The 17,219-nt window shown below is 34.5% G+C and overlaps 1 protein-coding gene across 1 annotated transcript; it reads right to left on the bottom strand.

The window, feature by feature from the left end:
• Positions 1–204: 204 nt before the first annotated feature.
• Positions 205–1,759, bottom strand: LOC127101742 (uncharacterized). Its single transcript, XM_051039189.1, has 2 exons — positions 490–1,759; positions 205–431 (listed from the first exon to the last, which is right to left on the bottom strand). Exons 1-2 carry the CDS (start codon positions 1,757–1,759, stop codon positions 205–207), a joined length of 1,497 nt encoding a protein of 498 aa, XP_050895146.1.
• Positions 1,760–17,219: the final 15,460 nt, after the last annotated feature.

Raw genomic sequence — 17,219 nt, 5'->3', positions numbered from 1 at the left:
GAAAGCCCTTCTGGGCTGAACAGCCTTGTGACCGTCTTGGTGATTCACTCTCCTTACCCCTTCAAGATTTTGAGTTGCCTTCTTGTCGAACACAACACTGCACCAAGGGCACAACATAACTTCTAATTTCTTCTTTTGACATCTTCGAAGGAAATCAGACAACGTTTCATCCTCTTTAGGGAAGGAGATTTTGTTATATTCTTCCTATCGACATTCATCGTCAACTTCCATGGAGGTGTCCTGGAACATTTCGACCATATTGACCTCCATGTTGACATCTTCAGTGATGTCCAACTTTTGGAATTGTAACTGAAAGCCCTTAGCGGCCTTGTCCATATGTACGAAACCATCAGCGGTTTCTTTGCTGATCATCATCAGCTTGGAACCTTCAGTGTCCTCAGCGTCAGAGACATCAGTATCTTTGTTGATATCTCCCACAGTTTTTTAAATGAAATCATTAAGAGATTCTTGCTCGAAGTGTTCAGAAACCTTTTTCCATAACAGGTTCTTTGACAAAGTCTTTAGAGACTTCAGTCATGTCAAAATCCTCAGTGACTTCAACAAGGTTCATTTCTTCTGGCTCCGTGTAATGGGCTTCAGCTACTTGCAGAGGATCAGAGTCGATCTTCATCTGGCTCTGTGTTTTGTCTCTGAATTTGAGTCTCCCTTCCTGTATGGCATTTTGCACAAGATCCCTGAAAAGAAAACATTGAGACGTTTTATGACCCAGAAAACCATGGTATTTGCAAAACACTATTTTCTTTCTTTGTTCTAAAGGAGGTACTTTGGCACCTAGAGGTACTATCATTTGACCATCCTTAACTAGCAAATAGAAAATTTTGTCACATTTTGTAACGTCGAAAGTATAAGTTTTCTTGGGAAATTTGTCACTCTTTTCTGGTTCGACTGGATTTTTCCCATTCGAAGGTGTTAAAACTTTACACGCATACGGTGGCCCTTGCGTCAATTCAGTAAGGTCGATCTCATTATCGTCGAAGTCTAAAAATCCTTGACAGGAACCTTCATCATCATTTCTGAAATCGACACAGGCTACCTTTTTACCTTTATTTGCCCTAGCCTTTTCTTCCTTCAAGCGTTCTAACTGTCGAACCCTATCAGCCAGTTGGGCCATATCTCTTAGATATTGGGTATCCAATTTCTTCCTAATCGAATAGTCAAGGCCCTCGGCGGCCATTTCGCCCAGTTCATGCTCTGGTATTTGTTTAAAACACATAGCTTTGAGCAATAGAAACCTATTCAGATAGTCATCAATTGGCTCAGTAAAATTTCGCTTGATACTAGCCAATTCCTTCAGACTTATCTTTGTTTGTCCCATGTAAAACTGCTTATGGAACATTCTCTCGAGTTGGTTCCAAGTGTGGATCGAACTTTGGGGCAAGGTGGTAAACCATGTAAAGGCATTCTTTGTGAGTGAACTCGGGAAAAACTTTATCCTAAGGCTCTCATTTTTTGACATATCTCCTGCCTCAATTAAGTATCTAGCCACGTGCTCGACAGTGGATTCAGTAGTATCCCCAACAAACTTAGTGAATTTTGGAATTTTGGTTCTAAGGGGTGCTTCTGTCTGTAAGATATATTCTGATAGAGGTGATGTATAATTTGGCCTTCGAAGGCTGAAATTTACCCCATTTCGTGCCATAATCCTCTCAACCATGGCTGCTAAATTATTATCTGCTGCCAAATCATCATGTCGAACTTGCCGTATGATATCATCGACATTTTGGTTTCTATTTACCATTACTACCCTAGGTTCCCTGGGTATTTGTGGTTCGATCCTAAGGGTTATTACTCCCCCCCTAATTTTGTGGGATCTGGTTGATAGTAAGGTCTTCTTCAAATGTGGCTTCCTGATTTTCTCTCACCCAATCCCTAAGAGGGTGTCGTTGGTGCTGCGGTACACCAAGGAATTCAGACATTCGCGCCACCTGCGTTGTCATCTGTTGATTCGACTGAGTCCTATTTTGAATCAGAGGATTCAATACGGTGGTCAAGGTTTGGGTTAACATTTGGACCATCTCATGGTTACTTTCGTCCATCTATTGCCTCCACGCTGCTGCAGAGTTATTGGTAAGACTAGGTAGTCGTGTCTGGTGCCTCAAACCTGAAGATTGGTTAGTTCGACCCATGTTAACCCCAGACCCTTGTACTGGAGAATTTATGTTAACCACGGGTTCTGAGAAAGTAGAACCAACATTGTGTAAATTGGCCATCACTAAAGTTGGCATTCCATATGGCTGTTCTCGGCTACCAAATGGTATTGAGAAACCATGGGGGTACCAAAGGTCTATTTGAAATATCTCTAATTGGTGGGGGAGTATGAGGAGGTCCCCTAGGCCCAATGTAGGTTTAAATTGGTTCAGTATGGGAAATCGAATGCGTAGGTACCAAACTCACTATAGATGGAACTATTTCAGACATGTGCGATGTGGCTGTGTTTTCCCCTATCGAAGAAGAAGGGGGTGTTATGTTACTGGTTGATGGATTTTGAGAGTTTTGGTTATCTGGAACATTTACATTTTCCATCCTCGTATGGGATTCTCTCCTTGATCGTTGTTCGTTGTTTATGGCTACTTTACCACTTCTCAATAACATACAACAGACTCTTTCCCAACAAAAGAAAAAAAATGACTTAACAACCAGAACTAAAAATAATTCAAAATGCTAGCACTGTCCCGCTGGGCGTGCCAATTTGTTTACCGTGAAAATTGGTAAACAACCGCTGATCTTCCAAATTTCTAAATTTGGTTACTCGTAGGATCGATCAGATTGATCCTAGGACATGTGCTAATTGTTTTGAAAATGCACTTTGGTAATAACGAACACTTTAACAGTACGCCTAGGACTAGTGTTTAAAAACTTATAAAAAAAAGCTAATATGAATAGAGAAATTGTAAAGGACTTATGATAATGACTAACTGGCAAAAGCAAATGTTTAAAGCAAATAAATCTTAAGACTGTAAATGATGAAGTAAAAAAAGTGTTTGAAATGAAGAAGTAAAGAAATGTATTTCCAGAAGAAAAGTAAAGATAAATTTGTATTGCTTTAAAGTAACTAACAATGGTGTAACCAAACGTACATTCTGTGATTTAAGATTCTTCTTCACACGAGTACATGGTAAATTTACATATTTTGTACACACTTTGTCACACTTTATCCTAACACTAAGACTCCTTATTTATACTGGATTGAAACAACTATTTCTGACGGTCCTTCAATCACGTCGAGACACATGGCGCCTTGCATAGATGGAACTATCCATTATGGTCCACGTGTACTTTCAACATTTTCATATAAGAGAAAAATTCCCTTCTTTATTTGAATTTTGAACCTCTAATCGAAAAGTGTGTTCACTTACTTTAAGAGATATATCTGAAGTCTCAACTGCATTCTGACTCTTATTACCCTTATCCAGTCGAAACACCTCCATCTGGTTGAATATCACCTCTTGGTCAAAAACATTTATACATAGGATTTCCTTTTTTGGTAAGTCTTAATGAGCGTCAAAATTATGAGCTAACAGGGGGAAAGTCATGTTTAAATGTTCTCCTAGTCTGCTTTACTTTTCCATATTCCTCACATACCTAATGTGGTTCTTTCACCTAAGGTAAGTCATACACCATTTTCTTCTGGTTGATCATACTTAAACTTTTGAAGTTTAGATGTCCATATATGAGATGTCATAACTAGTTCTTGTCTTTGTCTACATTCGAAGCAAGACACTTGTTGCCATATCCCAAATTTTGCCCCATTTGATTCATCTGCATTCATTCAACCCATTTGATTCATCTGTATTTCAATCATCTGCATTCCCTCATTTTGTGTCCATTCATTTGCATTAATAATTCACTAACATCATTTCTCATGACGATTTCATTTGGTCATAAGGATCTTTCCATGCATAAGTTCAATAGTCAAAGACTAAGTAACCCTATTTGTGTTGTTCTTGTTAAGTTTAATTCGTTCTGATCATGCACCATTAGAATCTCTAGAATATTAAACTTGGATAGTTCATGACTTTTTTGGATACCACTTTTTGGTTAGGTAAAGGTTTGATTTTCAATCACAATTACTTGCAATTATTTTTTTAATTTTGTGATTCACTCATGCATACATTTATCATATACCATGTCATTCATGCATTTGTTTTTTTATACATTCTTTCTATCATACATTGGAATCCATTTAGAATTTCATTAAGTGATAGTTGATCTTTAACTATACCTTTTGGAATTTCAAATTCAAATAAATTAGGTCTCATTTGGATTTGTCTTGATAATTCTTGATTGGTAGGTGCTAAGTTATTTGGAAATAAAGGTAATGAGAGTTACTTTATAAATTTGAGTTGAGTAACAAAAAGGGATAAACTTAGCCAATCAAAAATTAAATCAAGATTTAATTTTTCTCATTTACATCATGATTTTGTTTTACATCAAGTTTGTTTTACAACTTTATTTACAAAAATAAATCCTCTCATTAATTCTTATCATATGATTAATAAGTACATTTATTTTACATTAAAAATCCAACAAAATAAAAAAAAATGTCCAAGTGGGCGACCCCTCAAATCTTGTTGGTTGGTGACCATTTTGTTTGTATGTGTGCGACCATAACTTTCTTCTCTCATCAACCATAGCAGTACCATCTATATTTTTTGGGCAGAAGAGTTTGTCCTATGTAACAGTGCAGCAATTAGCATGATAGTAGAAAACTAGTACAATCTAAAAGAGTCAAATAAAGAAAGTAAATTGAAGGTTGTTATAAGCATCAACTTAGCAGAAATTATGCACTAGAATGTCAAAGCAACTTTCATGCTTCAAAAAGTGAACCAATTCCATACCAATTTGTATCACTCAACAACTATAACATGTCATCCCAAAAAACCCTAAAATCCTCACTATAAAAAGAGCAGTAACTAAACACAAGCAAGAGGATTACAAAACCCCTTATTTTGAAAAGTAAGTGAACAAAACAAAGAGAGGAGGAGAAAAACCCTACACTGATAATCACATAAACAATACACACTTCACTGATAAATACAAAAAAAAAAACAAGCACAATATGGAAAATAGAAAAACAGAATAGCAACACAAATCAGCAAGTAACAAATTCGCACGGAATCAACAAACACATACCCGAAACCGATTTTGAAGAAATTTTTTGGTGTTGGTATCCATTTATGAACCTCTGATTTCCTTCACCTATGTTTCGAATTTTAGGTCGCTTGTAATACATGTAAATCGATCCATGTTTGATTATTCCTTGTTTGTGTGAAGGATTTTCATGCTATATTTGATATTGGTTTTTATTTTACCTAGACCTTGATTCGCTAAACAAGACAAAAAAATATACATAATCGATCTTTTAAGTAAGTTTCAACACTTAATCAAACATCAAGTTAATTTTCAAAGTCTCATCTTTTTCAAGCTAATACGAATCAAACCTCCATCAAGCACCGAGTGATTTTTCTTAAATAATTCGAATAGAAGAGGACTGTTGGAATCTAGCATTCCAGCAGAACTCTCGAATGATCGGTCCCGAGGCACACATTTTGGGTCAACCATTCATTCATTCTTTCGCTCCGAAAACACTTAATAAACATGGACTAAAAAGGACCGTTGGGATCTAGCATTCTGATGTAACCCTTGAACAATTGATTTCAAGACACGTGTCTTGTTCTTATCAAGTTTATATTGTCCATTAAACAATTTTCTTAATAACCTTGAACAAAAAAAACCGTTGGAATCTAGCATTTTGTTGGAATCCCGAACGTTTGATCCCGAGACTTATGTCTTGTTCTCATTAAGCGTTCTTCATTCACTTAAAACACAGCCAACCAATCAAAATCTTTTTTTCTCGCCATCGTGCAATCTCAAAAATCTTTCCAAAAATGAAAGACATTTTGTCGCAAGATGATGCAAAACAATGCTTCATCCACAATCGTTGAGTTGAGATAAATGGTGTTTTTCCATAAATGTTGATGCATATAAATCCAGTCAATGTGATACAAACGCCCGCTCCTCACCTATTTTAGGTAAAAAAATGTTTTATGTTGATTGATACAAAGTAGCCTTTGCTAAAATCGACCAACAAATAAATATTTTCTACCCATAACTACATATGCGTTGAGTTCTCTATTGCACCTGGAGATATGTATGAGCAAGACCCGCAATCTTGTCAGGCACATTAATAAAAAAAATCACGACCCCTTTATTTTTCTCTTTACATGTTTTAATAAATCGAAGAAAATAAATAACACAAGCTAACATTCAAATCGAAACCCATGAGTACAACGGATGTGAGGGGTGCTAATACCTTCCCCTTGCGTAATCGACTACCGAACCTAAATATGATTGTGACGACCATGTTCTTTTCCAAAGGTTTTATTGATATTTTCATATTCCTTCATTAGAATAAATAAAGTTTAGTGGCGGTTTCGTTCGAACACTTTTTTCCCGTAAGTGTGCGATGTGCTTCGCGAAGGATCATATTTTTCAAGGTACGACACTTGTGATCATATGTGTTGTTTTCTAGCTTGAAGGTCATGTTGTCTGTTAATGGTGCCTTCATAATAAACCTTATATCACGATGATACACCTTCATCTGATTCTTTTCTAGCTTCATGATGTACCCTTTTGCAAGTAATTGACCTACACTTATCAAGTTACTTGTCATCGAAGGTACATACAACTCATTGATGATGCTGACTTTTTAACCATCCTTCCGGACAAGAGAGATTTCTCCTTTTCGATCTGATGTCATGTGCCTACCATCTGCAAACTTTATCACTTTCTCAACTTATTTAACTAGCTTGGTGAACCAATTTTTATTATCAGTCACGTGGCTACTACATCATGAATCCTGGTATCACATGTTGGTTTGCTCAGTGTTCGACTGAGTGTTGGCCATGAGTAGCACATACTCAGAACCACTATCTTTAGCATTTTTATAATGCACTTAATCATTATATTTCACACGTGTTTCCTTCTTTCTTCGACAATCTCGAGCATAGTGGCTAAATCCTTGACAATTGTAACACTGCACCTCCTTCATGTCAACTTTCTTCCTAGAATACTTATTTCCCATGCCTTTCTTGATCTAATCAGGGTGATTCTTTGAGTTCTTGCTTGACTTCTCATCATTAGCAAGATTTTTTTCCTGCTTTGCCTTATCTTTCCCAGATTTTGTGATGAATCTTGCTTGTAGTGTCTGTTCAGCCATCTTCTCCCTTTTTTATCTTTTAATCTAGTTTTTTCACATTATGAATAAACACAATTCTACACAAAAATTCCCCAAAAAAAACCCTATCTTTTTCATCTCAAATCAAGCCCTTATTTTTTGAGTCAATGCCACCAAAAAAATCAACAATGAAACCCCTTACAAACTCTCACTCCCTCTCACACTTACACATCCACAATCATACTAACTCACCTCTTTCACTAACATAAACATCAACCATTATCAAACTTTTTTTTCACAAACCTCTAATCCATAACTATACCACCACCATTGCAACCAATTCATTTAAAACCTCATCCAAACATAAACCATCTCAAACTAATCTTCACCTTAATTCCCTTCCACCATTAAACCTCATAACAACCATTGCCCTCTATTAAAATCACCACTGGACCACCAATTCATAACTACCATCCGTTCCTCCACGACTGATTTCACCACCACCTACCTCCATTAGCCCCATATGTGTTGTCGTGATATTGTTTATTTTTTGTTGTGTTTTTTATTTTGTTTTCCATCAGTCACGTGTCATGTGGAGATTGGAAAGAAGAGTGAGAGAATGTGGGGAAATTAAATGGGGGCACTCATCCCATTTTACTATTTTTTTCTTCACATTTTTATTTTATTTTTTATTATCTTTTATTATTTATTTTTATTATTTATTTAAATAAGTTTTATTTATTTATTATTAGGGTTAGAGAAATTGAGCCTTGGGCCTGGCGATTTGTTTTTCTATTTTTACTTTGTCTTACCCAACATTTCAATACTACACCCCTGATTTCAATCATTTATTTTTTTCATTTAATTGTTTTTTTATTAACATTCATTAGGGTTAATTATATTTAGTTAGTTAATTTAGTTTTATTAGTTTTTGTTTCTCATTTTTTAAATTAGGATAGTTATTTTTTGTTGTTAATATAAAATAAAAATATAAAAAATGATGTTTCTTTTATTAGGCTATTTAATTAATCATCAAAAATAAAAAATAAAATAAAAAACTAACACGAAGTCAATTCCAAAGATGATAATAAAAAAAATTTACAACTAAAATTCATTTTAATCCATCAAATCATTTTTTTCCCTTGCGCACTTAAACTAAACTTTTTTATAAAAGAATAGTCCAATTCATTTAACGCGAATATAAACAATGACTAAGCCTCCATCATGCGAGCATACATGCACAAGTTTAACCGCTAAAATGTGATATAACATTATTCTCTAAAATCAATCAACCCACAATTTTTTTACACGAACTACGAAGCTCTGACTTTCTCATTATATTTTGGAAATATGTACGCTCAAGGTTTTGAAACCCTGGCGAGCACAATAATAAAAAACTAATATTTCCCTCTTTAAATATTTTGTAAATATCCCTTTTAATAAATAAACAAAACGATTATAAACATTCCCTTAAGAACATTTAACCCTAGCCTATAAGGAGGTTCTCGTTGAGTACAATGGGTGTGAAGGGTGATAATACATTCCCCTCACGTAACCGACTCTCGGACTCTCAACAGGTTGTGATGACCATGTTTTCTTTCTTTAAGGGTTTTATTGATGTTTATCTTCAAATAAAAACTTCGGTGGCGACTGTGTAATTTATTTCCAGCGTTTAAACGCTCGGGTATTTTTCGCGTCACGGCAGCTGACGATTCTGCTAGGGACACCTCCCTAAAAAGTCAGTCATATCCTTTAGTTCTAGGGTTGTTGGTTTGTTTTCTTGTTTTTATTTTATTCTTTATTTTATTTATTTTGTTGATTTTCTGCTTTATTTTTAATCTAAAATTGTGGGATTTGGATTATTGTTTGAGAATAATCTCTACATTTGAGCTCGAGAAGAAACATAAGCTTAAGTAAGGGTTTGTCTAGTATTGGCCAATGGGATGCACATCATAAAAAGTTTTTTATGAAAACTCTGCCTAAAGTCTATCAGTTGAAAGCTTTCATCACGAGTTGGCTAGTCCACACTACTACAGAATAGAACTTTCATAACACCTATTTTACAACGGTTTTCCTGTTAACCGTGGTAATAAAAAAAATTGGTGTTTTTTTTTTGTATTTACTAAAAGACATTTTACAAAGATCATAAGTACCAATCATGGTGAAAAATGGCATTTGGTCATGCGTTTGAATCCTAGCACCTACTTTTTTTGTTTTTTATTTATTTTTAAGTCACTTTTCACCACAGTTGGAACTTCCAATCATGGTGAAAAGTGGCGTCTGATCATGAGTTTGAATCCTAGCACCTACGATTGTTTAAATTAACCATTGTGATAGGTTGAGACATACAACAACGGTTGTTTAAAGTAACCGTTGTGATAGGTTGGAACCTACAGTTTTATTTTTATTTATTTTTAACCCATTTTTTATGATAGGTTGGAAATATAAGCGTGTTTATTCACTGTTCTTAAAAAAATATTTGTCGTCCATTTAGTGAGTATCAACGCTCAAGACACCATCATTAGTGATCCGTGTGAAACCTAAAACTTAGATGAACTTTCAACTTATACAAACTTCATCTTCTACCTCCAAACATCTTCTTCCATTTACGACACTCTATTTCTCCACTAAACCAAGCTCAAAAACATCATTTCTTCCATAAACAAAACTCGAAAACATCATTTCTTTCATTAACAAATTTCAGAACTCCATCACCTTTTCTCCAACTTGAATTAGACAAGCAAAACATGGATTCAAGTTAGCAATGTTAGTTGGTGTTTTTGTTGTTGTTCTTTTTGTTGTTATTGTTGTTATTGTTGTTATTGTTGTTGTTGTTGTTCTTCTTCTTCTTCTTCTTCTTCTTCTTCTTCTTCTTCTTCTTGTTCTTATTGTTATTGTTGTTGTTGTTGTTCTTGTTGTTGTTTTTGTTGTTGTTGTTGTTGTTGTTGTTGTTCTTCTTCTTCTTCTTCTTCTTCTTCTTCTGGTTGTTATTGTTGCTGTGTTTGTTGTTGTTCTTGTTCTTGTTATTCTTGTTGTAGTTATTATTTTTCTTGTTGTTCTTGTTTTTGTTCGCTTTGATCTTGATATTGTTGTTGTTGTTGTTGTTGTTCTACTGCTGCATTTTTTTATTAAAAGACATACAACAACAGTTGTTTAAAGTAATCGTTGTGATAGGTTGAGACATATAACAATGGTTGTTAAAAGCAACCATTATGGTAGTAGCACGCTACTTGACTTATAATCATGGTCGCACGACCATGCTGGAAAGCATCATACATACAATCATAGTTTACCTCACAACGGTTGGTCCAACATGGTGGCATCCTTTTTCCAACCATTGTGATAGGTGTTTTCGTAGTAGTGTCATCTTAGTGACGAAACTTTGAACTTGGTCAATGGCTCTAGGGACCTCTTCTAGAACCAGAACATTGAGACTTCGTTTCTACGAAGGCTCTGCCTAAGAAAGACCCCACGAACCCTTCTTCTTCCATGAAATGCAGTAACATGTTCTAAAGAAAGCAGTAACATTGTTAAGAAATTTTGAAAACAAACACACTACTAGTCTATTTGATCCACATGTAATTGTCTCAATTTTTTTACGAAATCACACAAATGAATAATGAAAATTCATCTACTCGATCTTACAAATACAATGGCATGCTAAAAAATTAACAATAAACAACTAAAAACTTCGAAAACTAGTCATTTACAGTGGGATGCACAAGAACACTGATTTTTTGGAAACTCACATTTCAAGTTATTTTACACAAATAGTAAAGGATATGAAACTTACTAAGTGCTACACCAATTTTATGTCAAGAAATCAAGTAATAAGGAAGAATCAAAGCTTACCCACACGAAAAGCCTCAAGAACACGAAGAAAACCAATGAGTTTTCTAGTAAGTTTGTAAATTTTGGTCACCATCCGATGAAGCTCCAAATAGGTACGATCAATATGATCTGAATCACTCATAAATCCTCTACTTCTAATTTTTCAAATTCTTCAAATATTTTCTATTTTTGAGCAAAACTCAAGTAGTGAATATGCTATCAGTTTTACTCATTTCTCCTCTTTTTTTGCGAGGATGAGTTTTGTAGGGATTTATAATGTGAAAAATGAAAATGAAGAATGGTTAGGATTGCACCAATTTAGTGATCCATGTGAAAAAGTGTTTAATCAAGGGTTATGATTGCACCAATTAGTGATCCATGTGGGAAAAAAAATTAATGAAGGGTTGAGATTGTATCTAAGTATGTTTGTTGAAGTTAATTTTATGCTAAAATGAGATTGCAAGTTGATTATAGTTTTGTGTTTTTTGAAGTGGTTTATGTAGTGGTTTTGGTTTATGAAAACCATGCGGTCCCTCGTTTAAGTTTGATGCATGTATGCATGTTATGGCATGAATTAGTGATGATTTAATGCAGAATTTTGTCACAACAATACTTGATTATCGTGTTAGTATGCTTATGTTTATGTTTATGTTCATGTCATATTGGATTTTTATGATGAGACATGGTTTTGTAAGTCCAATGAACATGGTAATTGAGCATGACATGATGGTTTGATGATGAGACAATGATCATGGAAATTAAAGCACGAATTGTAACATGGTATTAAGATGATGATATTGTATGATGATATGTAAAGGAAATAAACTTGATTTTTTATGGACTTTATTAAAAATAAAAGTATGCATGATTCATGATTTGAATGAAATTTGGTTTATGGTATGATGCAAAAAAAAATTAATTTTATTATGTTTGTTTATGAATGAGACTCAAATATGAATGCAAATGTAAATTAGTTCAAAAAATGGTAAAGAATAAATAATTGTGTAGTTGACTTTTGTTGACTTTTTCTTTAAAGTGTTATATGACTTCTAAAAAATGTCACAAAAATGAATGCTAATGATATGGTAAGAAATAAATAGGTTAAAAGTAAAAAAATAAAAAAAAAGGTTATGCATATGGATGAAATGATCAAGGATAAAAAATGGGGTATGAAACAACTACCCTTATTTAGTTATCTTTATCCATATATCATGAGTGACTTTGATCTTCATGATATTAGGGGAGGAAGGTAATTAAATACAAAAAAAGACCTGAATGTTACCCCTTAAAGGTATGACATGCAACGGTATGAGGTGATATGAGCTTGCTGGGGATATGCGCTGCAGACTCTGTGGGGATTAACTGATATAACTTGTCAAGGAATTCCAATGGGAAGACAAAGGAGGTTAATGGGAAAACTCACTAGGGAAAGACAATATCACCAATAAATTGTCCTCAACTAATGTGTTGATTTAGATCAACAAAAGACAACCGACATAAACTAATGTATTGATGAAGGTTAACGAAAAATCATCCTTAACTAATATGTTGATGAAGGTCAGCGAAAAAAATATCATTCTTAACCAATGGGTTAATTCAGACTGGCAGAGCCTAAAACAACCAACCTCAACCAATGGGTTTGTGAAGGTCAACGAAAAAGTCGTCATCAACCAATGGATTTAATTCAGATGAAAATAACCAATTTCAACCAATAGATTGATGAAGGTCCACGAATAAATCGTCCTCAACCAATGGATTTATTCAGATGAAAAATAACCAACTTCAACCAATGGATTGATGAAGGTCAATAAAAGAAATCATCCTCGACCAATGGGTTGATTTAGATTAATATGAAATAACCAACCTCAGCCAATGGATTGATGAAGGTCAATGAACAAGTCATCCTTAACCAATGGATTGACTCAGATGAAAAATATGAAATAACATCCTCAACCAATGGATTGATGAAGGTCAATGAAAAAACCATCCTCACCAAATGGGTTGATTCAAATGAAAAATAACCAACTTCAATCAATGGGTTGACTAAGGTCAATGAAAGATCATCCTCAACCAATGGGTTGATTCAGATCAACATAAGAGAACCATATCCTACCAATGGATTGATGAAGGTCAACAAACAAGTCATCCTCAACCAATGGATTGACTCAAATGAAAAATATGAAATAACCAAAATCAACCCATGGATCGATGAAGGTTAATGAAAAAACCATCCTCAACCAATGAGTTGATTCAAATGAAAAATAACCAACTTCAACCAATGGATTGACGAAGGTCAATGAAAGATCATCCTCAACCAATGGGTTGATTCAGATTGACACAAAAGAACCAACTCCAACTAATGGGTTAACAAAGGTCAATGAATGAAAACATCCTCCTCAAACAATAGGTTGATTCAGATCAAGAGAACCAACTTTAATTAATGGGTTGGCGAAGGTTAACCTAAACAACCAACTTCAACTAAAGGGTTGACGAAGATTGACAAGAAATGAATTATTGAAAATTACTTCATTGGGAATTACTATAGACTTCCATGAGGGGTCACCTAATCCTGGCTTATCACAGGTATGCATGCTTTGTGTTGGTGTAATTACTTATGTGTGAGATGCCTTTGATTTTTGAACATAGTACACAACCTTCGTGGATGTGATATGTATGTATTAATACCCTAAATGTAATGACTGATCATTGCATGTAATGATTTACTGGATGTGTACCAAAGGATATTGGACTTTAGGGTAAATATATTAGGAAAGGCTTGGTTTTCTTTGGAAAATGGTCAAGAGAAGTTGGTATTAGTTTTTGTAAATTCTATGGGAATACACCCCATGAAAGAAATGATATGCATGGTTTGATGCTAAGGCAATGCAAACATGGTTGATACAAATGATGTGTAAAATGTGATGGAGGATAATGATTTTGATGGTTGATACAATGCAAGAAGGGTTCTTTCATAACAAAGTTTATTTTTGTTAAGGGAAAAGGTCCTTTGGTAGGATATTGTGTAAGCATGATTTCCCGAGACTTGTTTCAAACTCAGTAGTTGCAGATGTAAAAAAAGGTTTGTTTGAGCCGCTTGAAGGTATGGAGAGGACTTGGACTTCGTCTTGTCGCTTATCTTGCCACAACCTATTGGGTCTTTGAATAATTATGAATTGACAGGAAGTTGGAAGAAAAATGATGATTTTGAGATGATGTGCCCCAATGTTTGGAACTTTGAAACCGATTTCCCCTGATTAATCGGTCTTTGGAATAATCTATCGAGTCCAGAAGAGATTTGCCCCATATCGACCGGTTCTTGAGGTGGCTTACCCCTTGCTCAAAAGAGTCTTTAGGAAATTTTCCCCTGAGTGTGATTACTTCTTTGGAATTTTCTGTCCCTGATGGGATCACTTTCAAAAGATCGAGCTCCTCCACTGATTTCACATTGTTGGAACTTCCTTGGTGCTAAGTGCTAACTTGCAAATAAAATTGTTCTTTTAAAATGGTAATTTTAATATGGTGCTCATGCAAATTTTGAAATCAAAGTTATTAATGATATTGTGATGTATATGTGAATGGATCACAAATTTATTCAAAGTGTAAAAGATGATGTGAGAATATGATGACAATACAAATGATTAGCAAATCTCTAGGAGTCAGGTTAACTCAACCTTATTGTAGTATACTTTCAAAATAAGTCTTGCTTCAATTAGGTCTTTTGAATATTGTAACATGGTCTGGTTCATGTTTTTTTGAAACAAAGGGATATAAGGCTCAAAATTTGATTTAACCCAACCCATTCTCCTTTATGATCTATAGTCCTACACTCAGATAATTCGTCACATGATTTCAACTTCCAAGAGAATTTTGAATGTGGAAATATGACAGTTTGAGAACCAATGTGGTTTTTCGCTTGAGGTGGCAGTCACCTTTTTTTTGGTAGTCATACAAGTTTGTTCTTATTTTTTCATCAAGGATTTTTGGTGATCCTTTTTCATTTTTCTTTCTCTTTTCTTTTTTGCTTTTTATCCCTAATTTTTCCTGGACCACTTCTTTAAAGCTTTCAATCCACCAGAATGCCATAATTGTTTTGCCTAAGTCACCTTTTATGATGTTCAACTTAACGGACTCTTTTTTTCTTTTTTTTGGAACATTTTTTTATGGAATTTGTTCTTTTGGTTTGATTTTGACCAGGATCGTGACTGCCATGTTGATGGTTATTGAGGCACAACCACTATAACTTTTGGATTTTTCATGATTTCTTAGACACTTATTGGTGTATGTGAAGAGGAGCATGTGGTTGAACCTCTTATTGGAAGGTGTACATATGGATTGATTCTCTTGAAACTTGGATGCATCGTCGAATTAACTAAAGACAACTCTGCCCCAAGTTAAAATTAAAGAGTTTTTTCATACATAAAGAATAACCAACTACTAGGCTCAAAGGGGATAATTAGAGATTTACTTCTTATATCTTCAGTGTTTGGGAGTTGAAACAATACCTTACATCATCAACAAAGTTTTATTCAAAAGCATACTGTCAGCAATTTTAGGTATTTCATTTTCGTCATTCTTCCTCAAATATTTGCTTAAATTGAAAGTTGATAAAGGAAAATGCGGTCGAGAAGTATTCATATTGTTTTTTTTTTCTTTTATAAAAAAGGGAAAGAAAAAATGAGTAAACATGATATAATTGATTCAAAAGATGCAATTCTCATTTCACTAAGATTACTATTCAAGAATAATAAGTTCTAATGCAAAACATCACTTTTACAAACAAAGAAATAGCAAAATGAAATGATAAAAAAGGCCTAGTGACTATCAACATCAAAGATGGGCTTTCCCGCATAATCCAATGGATTTAGGAGTGTCTTGGAATTCATCAGGGCATGAGACTGTTGATCATATTAGGACTAACACCTGTGAATGCCAGCATCTTATTTTCAATCATGTCCTAAACCTTTTCTTGGAGAACTCTAAAATTCTTGGTGGAGTATCCCACATCTCCACTATGCAAGTCTCATTTGACATATGGATTATACCCAGGAGCGAATGGAAATTTCATAGGTTGAGTTGGCCTGGGAGTTAGCAGTGAGTTCTAAACTAGAAGATGCTAAAGTTGAGTGTATGTCATCGGAATCGGGTCAATATGGTGAGTCTCCTCCGCCCGTTTCTTAAAGGTTTGTACTGATTTTGTTGTTGATTTTTATTTGGATACTAAGGATTAGCAAGTGTTGGTTGGGGTTGGCAAACATGCGTTGTTGTTGCATAGTGGGGGCTTCCGCCTTCTACCATAACAGCGTTGGTTTCCCCTTCTTTCTTCTTCTGAAAGTTCCTAGAGAAATTCCTCACTACACTCGATGCCCTAGCGACATCAGGAATCTTTCCACTTTATAGCCCTTGATCAATTCTTTCTCCAATAGTTACCAGGCCAGAGAATCCAGATGATGTGATGCCAATCATTTTCTCGAAGAAAATAGGCTGTAAGGTATCCGTAAACAGATCAACAAGCTGTCATTCAGCTAGAGGTGGCTCAAGTTGAGCAGCTAGCTCTCTCCAGCGTATCATACTCTTAGAAAGATTCTCTATCTTTTTTGGTCATGTTCTGAAGTTGTTTCCTGGCGGAGCAATATCTACATTGTACTTGTATTGCTTCATGAAGGTCACTACTAGATCCCTCCATAATTGTGTCGTATCCCAAATTTTGACCACCCTTCATATGTTCTCTAATGCCACTTTATTTGGAATAAATAAAATGACACAATTAGTAAGAGAGCATGTGTAAGAAGTTGCAAGCAGAAGGTCTCGAGTTTTTTGGAAATATTTAATCTATTTGATTATTTTGATTAGTTATTTAAATTATAATTAATTTGCTTCTCATTTTTTTAATCAACTTGTTAAAATTAGGAATTTTTATAATAATGATTTATTATTATTATTATATAAAAAATAAAGGGTCAAGAAGTCTAAGAATAATTTATTTCTTATTTTAAATGTTAATTTTCGTATTTTACTTTAATCTATTTTATTTTTAGCTTTAGTTTGAGTTTTTTCATGGATTTTTTTTAAAAATAACCATGTTTTTCAAAATAAATACGAAAATAACCAACTTTTCAAAAAAAATTCCAAAATAACCATGTTTGGGAGAGGATGCGCCAGGGGTGTTGGCACACCCCCTAAAAAATTAGAG

The sequence above is a fragment of the Lathyrus oleraceus genome, chromosome 7 (assembly GCF_024323335.1).
Source record: "Lathyrus oleraceus cultivar Zhongwan6 chromosome 7, CAAS_Psat_ZW6_1.0, whole genome shotgun sequence".
NCBI classification, from domain to species: Eukaryota; Viridiplantae; Streptophyta; class Magnoliopsida; order Fabales; family Fabaceae; genus Lathyrus; species Lathyrus oleraceus.
This window is presented reverse-complemented; position numbering and strand designations above follow the sequence as displayed.

Bases quoted from the DNA above. Each gene is read 5' to 3' on its own strand.
- LOC127101742 (XM_051039189.1), bottom strand. From the start codon at position 1,759: ATGGTAAATAGAAACCAAAATGTCGATGATATCATACGGCAAGTTCGA. The intron at 432-489 runs GTTTCTGAACAC...AAACTGTGGGAG, and splicing joins AGAACCTGTTATGGAAAAAG to ATATCAACAAAGATACTGAT.